The sequence below is a fragment of the Myotis lucifugus genome, unplaced genomic scaffold, assembly GCF_000147115.1.
Source record: "Myotis lucifugus unplaced genomic scaffold, Myoluc2.0 scaffold_776, whole genome shotgun sequence".
In the NCBI taxonomy this organism is placed as follows: Eukaryota; Metazoa; Chordata; class Mammalia; order Chiroptera; family Vespertilionidae; genus Myotis; species Myotis lucifugus.
This window is the reverse complement of record NW_005871824.1, coordinates 216,685-229,636: the sequence shown is the minus strand read 5'-3', so window position 1 is coordinate 229,636 and position 12,952 is coordinate 216,685. Positions and strand designations below refer to the sequence as shown.

At 47.5% G+C, this 12,952-nt stretch overlaps 1 protein-coding gene across 3 annotated transcripts in view; it reads right to left on the bottom strand.

The window, feature by feature from the left end:
• Positions 1-3,923: 3,923 nt before the first annotated feature.
• The window catches only part of DICER1 (dicer 1, ribonuclease III), a 63,647-nt gene continuing 54,618 nt past the window's right edge, over positions 3,924-12,952 (bottom strand). For 2 of the 3 annotated variants that reach the window (XM_023746973.1, XM_023746974.1), the window contains exons 26-30: positions 11,183-11,451; positions 8,742-8,904; positions 8,576-8,651; positions 8,085-8,235; positions 3,924-6,154 (exon numbers count right to left, since the gene is read on the bottom strand). In XM_023746973.1, the coding sequence (XP_023602741.1) occupies positions 5,906-6,154; positions 8,085-8,235; positions 8,576-8,651; positions 8,742-8,904; positions 11,183-11,451 (908 nt within the window). In that variant the 3' untranslated portion in view covers positions 3,924-5,905. Of the gene's footprint in view, positions 6,155-6,257; positions 8,236-8,575; positions 8,652-8,741; positions 8,905-11,182; positions 11,452-12,952 lie in introns of those variants that run through there. The other variant, XM_006106160.3, reaches the window with a different exon arrangement.

Genomic DNA, 12,952 nt, shown 5'->3' with positions numbered 1-12,952 from the left:
GGGAGCGGCTCCGGGCGCTGGCAGCACAAGATCTTTGGTTTCATCAGGGGGGAAGGCAGCCCCTCTGAGGGTCCCATGCGTTCAAAATAATAAAGAACCCCAGAAGTTCTGCAAGGAACCCCTCCCATTTCATTTAATCCATGGTTGCCCAAACTTAGAGACCATGGAACCCTTTCTGCCACATCACATACTTAACAGACCTGGGCATCGCTCGTCTCTTCCCACTCAAGTGGGGATGGTGGGAAGCCCGACAAATGAAAGGCAATGTTCAAAGCAAAAACAAAACAAAACCCCCCCCAAAACCCCCCAAACAAAAACCCAGGGGCCTTTCGGGCTGATATGCAACTCATCAAAAATCATTCTTAAAAAAAGAAAAAACTTTCCAAGCTAAAAACATCCTCTTTACCCCGTCCCCTCCATAACTTCCTAGTGAATTTTCCATTTCTTGTTCCCTACCCCCACCCTCCCCCTAAACCAAGAAAACCCGACTTCGTTCACGAACCCAGAAACTCCCCTCCCGCTGCAGGGTCCTCCCCCCCCAGGTTCATGTGCCTGATCCTGCGTTTGCGTGTGCTTGAGACCCACTGGGGTTAAAACCCAGCCCCCCACCCAGGTCCCGTCTTGACCCCCCTCCCAGCAGAGTGGTTTCCCCAAGGGAGGCCTTGCTTTCTTCAGCACTCCTTCCGCCCCCCCCCCCCCCGCCCGGATGCAGCACAGGTGGGAAGCACAGAGGTTCCAGTGCTTGCTTCTCATTGAACGGGGAGCCAATGGCTTTTCTTACCAAGACTGGCCTCATGTCAAGTCCTCCAATGGCCACTGGGCCTGTCCCTAGTTTTTCAGGCTGATGTGAGTCGGGAAACAGGGCAACAGCAGGTTCTAACGGGCTCTCTAAGAAGACCCGAATCTTTCCTCATTTGAAAAAATGAGCTCTAGGGTTACATACAAAACAAAGAAACAAATCCTGTGACTGCTGCCTACGCTGGCCTTTGGTCACCATCTGGTTTTCTTCTCAACACGAAATGTGTAGCATACGTATACGCAGTCACATATTTTCATCCCACCTTCATCTCAAACCATCCACAGAAGTTAGAGAATAACTGAATGATGGTTAAACATGTTTTATTTAGGTAGACATGGGTCAAAGGTTCAGCCATGACTGCATTCAAGTTACTTCACTCCTGTGCCTCGTTGTTGCCACCTGTAAAATGGGTATCACAGTAACAATTCACATTTATCACAGGCATATGATGTGAGCGGCACTGCACCCTGCGTTCTCCGTGGACTCGCCCAGACCTGAAGGACTGCTCCTCGTTGTGCCAGCCAGGCCGTGGGGCCAAGGCATCCAATAACTTGCCCAGCCCCAGCGCTGGAAGCCCGGTGGCCTGACCGCAGCTCTCGTGTCGATCGCTATGCTTTACGTCCTCCAACAGGAGCCGTCTCCGGCATCGTGGGAGGAGTGAGTGGCGTAAACAGGTAAAGCTTTTACGGACCAGGCGCCCAGCACATGCTCAGTAACCTGAGCTGCTGTAGGTCCAGGAGCCCTTAGCTGAGACCCTAGGGGCCACTGCGCTTCGCAATTCAAAGGTTTTCAAGAGAGAATTTTCAAGGGAGTAAAAAGGCAACTCACAGAATGGGAGAAAAATTTAGTAAGAGTTTACTATCCAGAATGTAAAGAACTCCTAGAACCAAAAACACAAACTCAATTCAAAAACGGACAAAGGACTTGAATAGATATTCTCCACAGATACGTAAATGGCCAACAAGCACATGAAAAAAAATACTCAACATCACGTTAAGTGGGGAATTCCGAATCAAACCACAACAGACCACCTCGCACCAGCAGTACAGCTGTTATCAGAACGCGCGGGTGAGGAAGCGGCGCACGGGAACCGTGTGCACTGCTGGCGAGGATGTAAATGGGCCCGAGCTGGCTTGGCTCAGTGAAGAGAGCATTGGCCTGCAGACTGAAGGGTCCTGGGTTCAATTCCAGCCAAGGGCACATGCCTGGGTTTCGGGCTCGATCCCCAGTAGGGGGCGTGCAGGAGGCAGCCAATCAATGATTCTCTCTGATCACTGATGTTTCTCTCTCTCTCTCCTTCTCCCTCCCTCTCTGAATTCAATAAAAAAAAAAATTTTTTTTAAGTGTAAATGGCACAGCCACTGTGTTAAGCAGCATGGCGGTTTCTCAAAATACTAAACACAGAATCACCCTGTGGTCCAGTCATTCCACTTCTGGGTCGGACACTGAAGCAGCGAAAGCAGGGGTTCACAGACATGGGCACCCCAGTGCTCACAGCAGCACCGCTCGCTCCAGCCGAAGGGGAAGGCACCCCACTGGAGGCGACAAGGGAACACTCCTCGGCCTTGAAAAGGAAGCGCTGACATGCTACAACATGCATGGGCCTTGTAGACACATGCGAAGTGAAATAAAAAAGCCAGACACCCAAAGACACACACTGTCCAAGTCCAGGATATGAAGGACCTAGAAGAGTCACATTCAGAGACAGAGTGGAGGGTGGGTGCCAGGGACTGGGGGAGGGGCCCGGGGAGTCAGTGTTTCATGGTGACAGCGTTTCAGTTTGGGATAAAGAAAAGGTTCTGGAAATGGATGGTGGTAATGGTCGCATAACAACGTTAATGAACTTAATGCCCTGAACTACATACTTACAAGTGGCTGAAATGGTAAGCTTCATGTGCATTTTACCACAAGAAAAGAATAAAAGAGACAGAAGCATGGCCTACACCAGTGATGGCGAACCTATGACACGCGTGTCAGAGGTGACACGCACACTCATTTTTTTGGTTGATTTTTCTTTGTTAAATGGCATTTAAATATATAAAATAAATATCAAAAATAGAAGTCTTTGTTTTACTATGGTTGCAAATATCAAAAAAGTTCTATATGTGACACGGCACCAGAGTTAAGTTAGGGTTTTTCAAAATGCTGACACGCCGAGCTCTAAAGGTTCGCCATCACCTGCCTACACACTGCCTCGCAGGCTGGGAAGCCTTGCGTGCTGCACACCCACCGGGTGCACCCCCAGCTCTGGGCCTTCGTGGATCACGGCCCGCTCACAGCTGAGCCAGCGAGGGGCACCTACCATCGCTTCCAAACACGCATCACGCTGTGCAGCTGCAGAAACAAAAGCCTTCCCTTGCATCTGCGTTCTTTTCATGCACATCACGACTGCACCCTGGTCCACCTGGCCTGGCTGTGTGCCCGTCCCTGGCCGCGGGACACAGGGTCGTGGTGGCAGGAAGGCCGTGGCCGAGGCCTGGCCTGAACTATCCAGTGGACTGTGGGCAGCAACACCCCCCCACAGGCACGTAGTGCTCAACCAAATCCCTCAGGACTGAAACACATACTTTTCCCCCTTTAGTTAGAGACGGGAGGGAGGGGAAAGGAAGGGATTAATTTAAACTCTTACGAAGGAAAACTAAAACTTTTTGCTAAGGAACTTACACTTACCATCTTGTTCCCACAGCCAAGCCATCTCTACCAGTGCTCAAGTTACGGAGGCTGCGCGAAGGCGGGCCCGAGCCTGGAGCGGTCAAGTTCTTTCCTAACCGACCATTTGGAAGGGCCTACAAGCTGGAAGCGGATTTCAGAAGGAGCCAGTCCCCCTTGGGAACGTGCCAGATCTTTCATCAGAAACCCCGGGCCTGGGACACGTCAGTCACTGGGGCAGCATTTCAGAAAACACCCTGGGGTCACCTGAGTCTTGAAAAAGAGAGTTGTTCCTACAGAACGCTACCGCAGACGGCAAGCAGCCTGGTAAACAGGATGTCACCATATGGAAGCACGCGTTTTCAGCTGACCACGGAATTAAAACGTTTAAAGACCATTTCTGCGGCAACTACTTGAGTTATCGCCCAGTTGAGCCGATCAAATTGAGAAAAGAAAAAGATAAAAGGCCACGCAGTGAACAGACCATAACTTTATTGGAGGTTTACTCGGCTACAATTATTACACAAAAAAGAAAACACGACGGAAGGTAACTGCGGCCCATGAGTGCAGACGCAGCCTTCTGCTGATGACGACGTGTGAGCAGTGACGTCACGTTCTTACAAACAGCTGCAGTGTGTGGTGGTAAAGACTTTACTGTCAACCAGAGTACACGTTAGTATTACTTGATTTTAGTCCTTTTCCTGCACTCTAGTTACAACAGAAATGCCAGAAATGTCACTTTTGTTCACCTTCGCAGTTTTGCTGTATAACCAACCGGCTGCCGCAGTGAGTTCTGAGCACATCTACAGAATCTAAACTGTCTGGTTGATGTCCAAATAAAAACGGACTGAAAAAGAAGCAGTTAATGATTAAAATATATTTACAAGTCAGTTTCGCGAGACCATTTTCACTGCTGGTGGAAAATACAGTCTTAATGCAAGCTCCCTAACATCGCTCCTAGGGTCTCCAACTCTTAAGATCATTTTAATATGCTCGGTCTTCAATGTGTCTTAAAACCGTTTCATGTACAATATAAAATAAAGGAATTCATCTGGAGATAATTAAATTCCTGAAAAGTAATCAGTGGTTGAAAAAATACACCTATGTAAATGGAATTAAAATAACCGTCAGGTGACAAACGCAGCGTGCGCCCTTCCGCAGAGGACAAAGCTGGCTAAGGACTCAACGTCATTCCAGACGCCGGTTAAATAAAAACGCCCAGGTCTCCGTCTCGCGGGTCACATTCTGTGAGAGAGAATGAGATCCCCTCACAGAGCGAGATGCCAAGGTAAACGCCTGGCCCGGGACTGGACGCGGTGGGTCTGGGCTGGAGTCCTCTGCCGCCCGCAGCCCCGCCCGCTCCAGGCGCCCACTGAAGGGCCGACTGCCGGGTGAGCGCCGGTGCATGAACTGAACCACCAGAACCAAAGGAGCCTACATCTCTTGCGATTTTGGCCGGGGAATTTGAATCTCTCTGAGGGCAAGCTATTATTAAGAAAATAAAAATATTAGTATGTTCAAAGATAAAAATTACAGGAGTGTTAGAGGTCATTCTACATTTAATCACATCACATAATATAAAAGAAAAAAGTAACAAACATTTTTAAACATAATTAAGAGTTCAGTTAACAAATCTTTGTCATACTTTCACAAACAGTAAAAATGCCACAGACAAGAATGATCCATTGAAGTTGTGCAAGGATACATGACACATTGCAGGCATTAGAATTATCTTTCTCAAATTCGGTAAATCAAAACAGCAGCGAGGCCAAACCACATTTTTTGCTCTCAGTTAAGCATATTTCCTTGAAATGAGGTAAGCATGGTACCAAGTGCAATGCTGCTCTGTGCTCCATGGGGGTGGGTGACAAGCGCAGCGCAGTGAGGACGGCTGAGGGTACACACAGAAGTTAAAGACGTTTACAATGAGGGTCAAGCCAACTGACCTCCACACAACCCTGGGGAGCCTGTGCAGTCAGCTGCGCTTCAGGTCAGGCGTGCAGGCCTCCCCAGCGCCCGCAGCACCCACAGGCTCACACTGCATCCCGCCTCCCGTCGCCATCACAGGACGCAGGGATGGCACACACGGTGGATGAGGAGGGGGGACGGGGACGGGCGGGCAATGCAGAGTGATCTTGTTCCTAATTAACAGACGAGAAACATTTCAACAAGCTCAACAGGGAAACGTTACAGCATTAGATTCAGCAGCACAGAGCGTTCATAACCATTTCACTCGCCTAACTCATAGCTTTTCTTTATAACAGAGCAACCAGGGGTCAGAGACTGCTTCAAAGTGGGAGTCACAAATTAAAATCAGCTAATTTTCTCCAGCAAAAAACAAACAAAAACAGAAATAGCTCAAGTTTGCTGTTGATAAAACATTTTGAATGGTAGCAGGAAATTTGAACCCCTGAGAACGTATGACCTAATCATATCCAAGTCTGAACTTTTAAAGTATTAACAAAAAATACTCTTCTTAAGGTTACAAAATATATTGAGGCATTTTCTCCCAGTGGGAACTGTACTGTGAACAATCTGACATTGGTGCCAGGAGGAGAGCCCGCGACCCTGGGATGAGTGCGCTAGACAACGCCACCCTCCGCCTGGCAGCAGGTCGTTTGCGCGTTGTTCGGAGATCTGTGATATGCCTTCATCACAAGTCAAATCCACACCCAGCCTTACTTGCTCATGGACGCGGTTACAGTTCTGTAATTCAAGAATTGCTTGGTTTTAACTTGCCATGAGACCTTCTGCTAAGATTTTTAAAAAACGAAAACGGAAATCTAAGGTTCCAAATCAGAATTCAGCATTTTAAAAATGAGGCCACCCTAATTAATTTGCTCAGGAACGCGATTAATAATTTAGATCCATCCCAATGTAAGATTGGGGACAAGTAAGGTGGGGAGCTGGGCGTCCCTCTCTGGGGCCTCAGCCAGTGAAGCGGCAGCCTCGGCTGACACGTGCAGAGCGATGCTCGGGGAGGGGTGCAGACAGCGGGAGGTACAGTATTCAACTGCAATTTAAACAGAAATGCAGCACTGCAAGAAGATCAAGTTCAGAACGATGTGCTGGGAACATTAGACACCTCTGCTCAGCTTTCTTAACCTTCAAGCATAATTAATGGGGCAAATTGCAGCAAACCTCTACTGGTATGTTGGTGGGAGTGCAAGACCAGCCCACAGCTTTTATAAAGGTAAATTAAGAGGTATTATAGGTACAGTGCAAAAAAAATTAAAATTTCAAGCATAATACATAAACATAGCACCAAACAGGGGGAAACGCATGCAGAAGAAAAGAAGAACTGAGGTATTTAAGTGAAGAGTGCCTACAGGTCTAATTAAAGAAACTTAGGCAAATGCCTAACAATGTCTTTTTTTGTTTCTTTTCTGAAGATAGAAGTAATGAGCTAGTTGAGCTAAATTAACAAGCTAAATCATGGACATATCACTATCGTGGCAGTTTTCTCACACTTTAAACTCCCACAGCTAGCACAGCTTTGGTAGTGAAGTACACGCAGCATGGTGGACAGTGCAGCAGACACTCACGGGAGAAGGCGGAAGGGGAAGGTGCTGGGCCTGTCTTTAAATAAGTGACCAATGAATTATAAAATCTGCAGCATATTTAAGGTGTGATATGTCTAAGGTTAATTTTGTTAGAGAAACAGCCTATAGGGCAAAATTATTTGCCACAAACAATTTCTATCAGTGGAACTACCTTGCAGGAGGTTTTTTAAGTAAAACTGGGTAGTTAGCCAAAGATCATTTTTATTATGGTGTTTTTTAAAAAATCCCGTCTACAGATTCTGGTTTTTTAAATGTCTTTAGTATACACGTGCCAGAAATCCAAATCTCTTGTTTTAAGTTACAACTGCACTAGTGGGTTGTGAATCCCACAGTCTCAACATCTAATGCACAATAAAATGCAGGGAATGTAAGATCAGTTTGTTCCAAAAAAGATCAGAAATTAAAGAGTATCCATGAGGACGTTACGTTTAAGGCAAGAACCTTTGTCATACGTGGCACGAGAAAACTAACATTGGATTCACCAGCTTGCCAGCCAATGCCATTGACATCTGTCCCTCACGATTAAGTGCAATAGCGCTGGGAACACCATCTTCACACAGAACGTGGGCACCGAGGCGACACGGGCACACTTCCCCGCTTCACAGCGTCCTCTCGGGCTCCCCAGTGCAGGCTGGCAATCCCGCACAGACCGGGGGGCACGAGGACTCTAGCATCACTCAAGGGACTGTGTGAGTTTTCAGCTCCCTGGCCTCCTAACACTAAGCAAAGGTGAGGAAATTATACTAAAAACAAAACAAACCATCAGTAATTGTTCTGAACGCTTGCTAAATGTCATCATTAAAGCACTCTTGTGGTTTAAACAAAGCAGAAGTGAGGAAAGAAGACAAGATTGTGTTTGCGCAAAAAACTAAAACTACAATTAGTTCCAAAATTTTTATACATATGTTAAATGTTTTATTCTGTAATCTATCCTGTTATCAAACTTTAAATTCTGCCTTCTATTCATTCCGCTCAGTATCAACTTTAAATCATCCTTTTCAATCTAAGTATTTTCTACCTTATTCTGCTTTTTTGTTTTTTAATTTTAAAAAGGGGCTTCAGCTGCTGGGAACCTGAGGTTGATTGGCTTTGAGGCTGCGGAGGGCTCTTCTTGCCGCTGCAGACTTGGCGATCCTGTAGCTGCGACCCACGCCTTTGAACTTCCCCTTCCCCACCACCTCCACGGTGACTCTGACCTTGCCATCGTAGGTCCTCTCCGCCGGGCTGTAAAGAGGCCAAACAGCATGAATTAGAAGTCGGAGTATTTATTATGACTGTCAATCAGCTCTGAGTGTGAGCTCTCAGCCGGGAGCCCGCACAGGCTGACACCACACCAGGGAAACGTGCACGACGGCTCACGCACAGCGGCAGGCGGGCTGCCGTGGCTTCTTTAATTCAGCGTCACTTTATAAAACAGCAGAGAAGTCGATCAGACTACAAGTGGAAACTGCGGAGAGCGTGCCCCCGTGTAAATATTTTTCGGAATCGTTCATTTACGGCATCTGTGAGAACTTCCCCCTGGATTTGAAATAAGTTAATTTTTTCCATGCACATCTTTGCTTACCTAAACTTGGCGGTTTCTGGTTCCATTTCAAGCAATTCTCGCACAGGGGAACGGGGCACATTTGCAGAAAATTTTTCTATAATCAAAGTGAAAGAATAACGTAAATAATACCCTTGAAGTTGCTTTGAATTTTGACTCTGCTTTTTTTTAAGGGGAGCCACAGTACCTATGAGTGGCCGCATCATAGGATAGTACACCTGCCAAACCATCTCCAGCGACATCCCACTGTCCATGTAAATGGCACCAGCAAGTGACTCAAAAATATCCCCCATGGCCTTGGGGACTTCAATGTCCTCCTCCTTCTCCTCATCCTCCTCGGACCGCCTGAGCTGGGGAGAGAAAAGGGACTGTAAGCAGGAGGCAGGAAGGCAGGGCAGAGGCAGCTTCCTTTCCCGGCTGGGACTCTCATTCCTTCGCTAACAAAGGTAATGATTCCAGCTGTTCATGGCTGCCTCCACGTGGCACTAGGTTCTTCACAAGCAGTAACTTACCTAAAGATGAAGTGTTTTCAAATTTCTCAAAAAAAAAAAAAAAATCCCCTCCCTTTTAATAGTCTATACCCAGCAAAGAAAAAAAGATTATCTTTCAATAAGAACAAAATTTTTAACACAAAATTAGAAATAGTCAATAAATAAATGTATTTTAAAAACTTTCAAATTCACTCATCATCAAAGAACTTCACCTCCGCAGAGCTGCCCGGAGGCTGGGCAGAGAGGGGGAGTGCTGGTGGGACAGGCAGGGAGGACGCACGCTGCTGAGGGCATAAACTGCCCCTTTCTGGGCAGGGAAACCCTATTTGGAAGATATTTTCCTCCAAGCTCCTTTTTATGAAACACTTAATACATGTTTGCTGTAAAAGAGTACCTTACAAGCAGCAGGTATTCAACTTCACAGAATAAAAACTTACATGTGTATCAAAAGCCTTTTAAAGGTTCACAATTGTTTGACGCAGCAATTCCACCTCTGGGAACTTATCGTAAGGAGGTAACTGGATATATAAGCATATTTATCACATCCATGTTATTAAAAGTCCTAACTGAAAGCAGCTAAAATACCAGCTGCAAGGACGACTAAATTCGCTCCCCGACAGCCTTGCCCTGGCCAGCACGCAGCTACTGACAGTCACCACCACACACTCGGGGACAAGAAGAGAGTGTGGGAAGTCACGCATACATCACCCCTCTTATGTGCGTGTTCACATCTGCTTTCTAAAATAAACAAACTACTTGTGAAAGAAATTAAAAGGAGGGGACAGTAATTTCTAAACAGTTTTTAGTGAAACCAAGTTCTATATACAAATTATAATACTGACTACTGGAAAAATAAGACAGTTATTGTTCATATATCATGGTTTTGAGGGAGAAAGGAATTTTAAAACATATGAAGTTTAATTCTTTCCCTTTACAGATGAGGACACTGAGGCCCAGAAAAGTGGAGAGAATTCTTAAGAACAAGAACAAATAGTAAATTTAAAAAGCCAGACCATGACATTTCCAATTAGTTTTTGTAACTTCCATACATATTTATGTAAACAATGGAGAGGGAAAAAGAATAAACACAGATTACAGAATGTCCCCTTGTCATGTGAAAGAGCATTTAGATGTCGGCGAATCTCTCATTCTAAGCTTGCAGTGTTTGGGAGGATGAGACCAGAAGTGATGCTGACTGCGAGTAGCGCTAGTCTCCTGCGACCACTCGCTCTCACTCACACTGCCCGAGGCAGCGCCGGCCGCCTGCACAGAGCCTGCCTGCCTGCCCGCCTGCCCGCGGCTGGTCTGGACAAGAGCCTTCGCTTCCAAGGAAGTTAAGGGAATACATGAAAGCCCCAACAACGGTTTGAAATTTAAAAAGGAACCAATCAAAAAAGAACAATGACAACAGCTATCAGAGGAATTTGTGAATAAGTTCCTTAACTCCTTATAAAAAATCTACAAAAGTAAGAAAAGCCAAGGAGTCAGCATGGGGAGGAGGAGGGACGGAGCGGCCTCCTGGGCACAGGGGACGCAGAGGAGGGGCGGCAAGCACTCCGGGCTGGGAACACCTAAGCAACAGCCTTGCCGACAAAGCTGCAGAGGAGTCACCGACATCAGAAACAGCTCCATCACCAACGAACCTCTGGCTGAACTTACGGAGAAGCCTCTCAAATTCCAACGGTTAGAAATGCAGAAGTTTGGTTTTTAACTGAGGTTTTCCATTTCCAGTAGAAGCAGAATACGTGTTTGTGCCGATTACCTGAGACATGAGCAAATATTCCCGACCCATGCTGAAGAGCAAGGCAGGCAGAAGCCCTGAGGAGGCCACTGGGTTAGGCCACCGTGGGGGTGGCCAGGGGGTGGCGCCACACCTCTCGGGAGCCTGAATCGGTGGGGAAGGCTGCCACACTGGACCGCGCTGGGCTCCCTCTCCCTGTGAATGGCCACACGCCTCCATTCCTACAAGGCCCCCCAAAGACTCCGGCCCACCTCAGCTCTCCCCAGGATCGTACGGTGCGGGCGCCACAGCCTGGCTTCGGCCGTCCCTTTGCACAGCTGTGAGCCAGAGCCCTAACTCCCCAGAGCCCCGGCCAGCGGCTCCACCTCTGACTCGCACACGCTCAGCAGCACTGACCTCAGAATCCATCCCCTGCATTTCGTTCTTCTCGAGCTGGAACTGCACAAAGACGTCGATGACCTGGAAGAGCTCCGGGGACACGGCTTTGAAGTACTTGTGGTAGTCGTACTTCACGGCCAAGGACGCGAAGATGGTGTTGTTGACCAGGGCGGAGCGCAGGTCCGTCAGGACGCCCGGGGAGTGCTGCCGCGGGTCTTCGTAAAGGTGCTTGGTTATGAGGTAGTCCAAGATCGCGTCTCCCAGGAACTCCAGGCGCTGGTAACAATCTGAGGGAGGAGCCAAAGGGGAGCCATGAGCCTGGGCAACGCCCTGACCCGGTTTCTGCAGAATGACTGGCGAGAGGCCTGCCCGAGAGCCATAGCAGAGACTTTTTTCTGGGTTCATTTCATACACACTCTTCAAGGACAAAATCACTTGACATCTCACTTGCTGAAGCCTCGGGCAATTACATTTTAATGGCAAATTAAGCACATTTCTTATATATACGTTGTGGTCAGAAAATCTCTAGGTGGCCCGAAGACAAATGTCTTGTTAGGAAAACCTTTCCCAGGAGACATCCTTATCACTGAGCCCTTTCCCCTGGCACCAAGCTGGGCAGGCAGGTGCTGGGCACCGTCCTAAAGTCCCCACCACACATCCCTTACTGAGCCCAACCCTGCGTGTCCGCCTCCACCGAGGTCTCATCACTGCACACCACTCACTCACATGTGAATGTATTTAAGTGGCACCACGCCTCGCCATTTCTGGGTTACATCTGTTTCACAGATAACAGTTAGTATAAGGAGACCCTCTTCTCAACTTGGATTAGAAATGGTGAAATTGAGCCCTAGCTGGTGTGGCTCAGTTGGAGGGGCATCGTCCTGTGCATGGAAAGGCTGCCGGTTTGACTCCGGTCAGGCATATGCCCAGGCTGCGGACTTGATCTCTGATAGGAGTGCAGGAGGCAGCTAATCGATATTTCACTCTCACATTGATGTTTCTCTCTCCCTCTCTCCCTCCCCACCCTCCCTTCCTCTCCCTCTAAAAAAAAAAAAGATTAATAAAAAATATGAATTTTACACAAACCAAGAGATTGAGAAATAAAAGTTGTGAAGTGAGCCAAGACCTTGAGCAAAAGCAGTTGTCAAAATGTGAAAAGTTCTCAATATTAACCAGCACCTCATCTTTCTCCGTTAGTAAAGAGTCCATTCACCTGCGGAAACTGAGGCAGGGACAGATGAAATGATTTGCCCAGCCGCCCCCCAGGGAGGGGCTGAGACAGGCTAGAGCCCAGACCTCACCCAGGACTGGGCGGTAGAAAACCAGGCCTCATTACACTCTCCAAGAAAAACAGGTTTTCGTTTCACCAATCTTTCTAGAATGGAGTCGGATGCCTTTTCGCTTTTTGGCTTCACATTCCTCAGACCATCTTAATCTACATTCTTTTCCTTACACAAACTTTCTACTTGGCTTTGGTATTCTGGACTCAAGCACTTGTTACTGTGAGACAGAAAAGCACATGGACTTGAGCTGTGTTGCACAGGCTGATGCGGTGTTAGCTGTTAGCTGCCTGTTCTTCCTTCTAAGGCAGCGGTCGCCAACCGGTGGTCCGTGAGGTCTGAAAGGTTGGCGACGCTGTTCTAAGGCAACGGGCTGGGAGCCTGTTACATACAGACGGGAAGAAGCAGGGAGCACAGTGCAGAGGAGATGACAGCGGTCAGAGCAAGGGCATGAAGCCTCTGTGAAGCAGTTTCTTATCACCTATTCATCTTTAGACTTATGATAAAA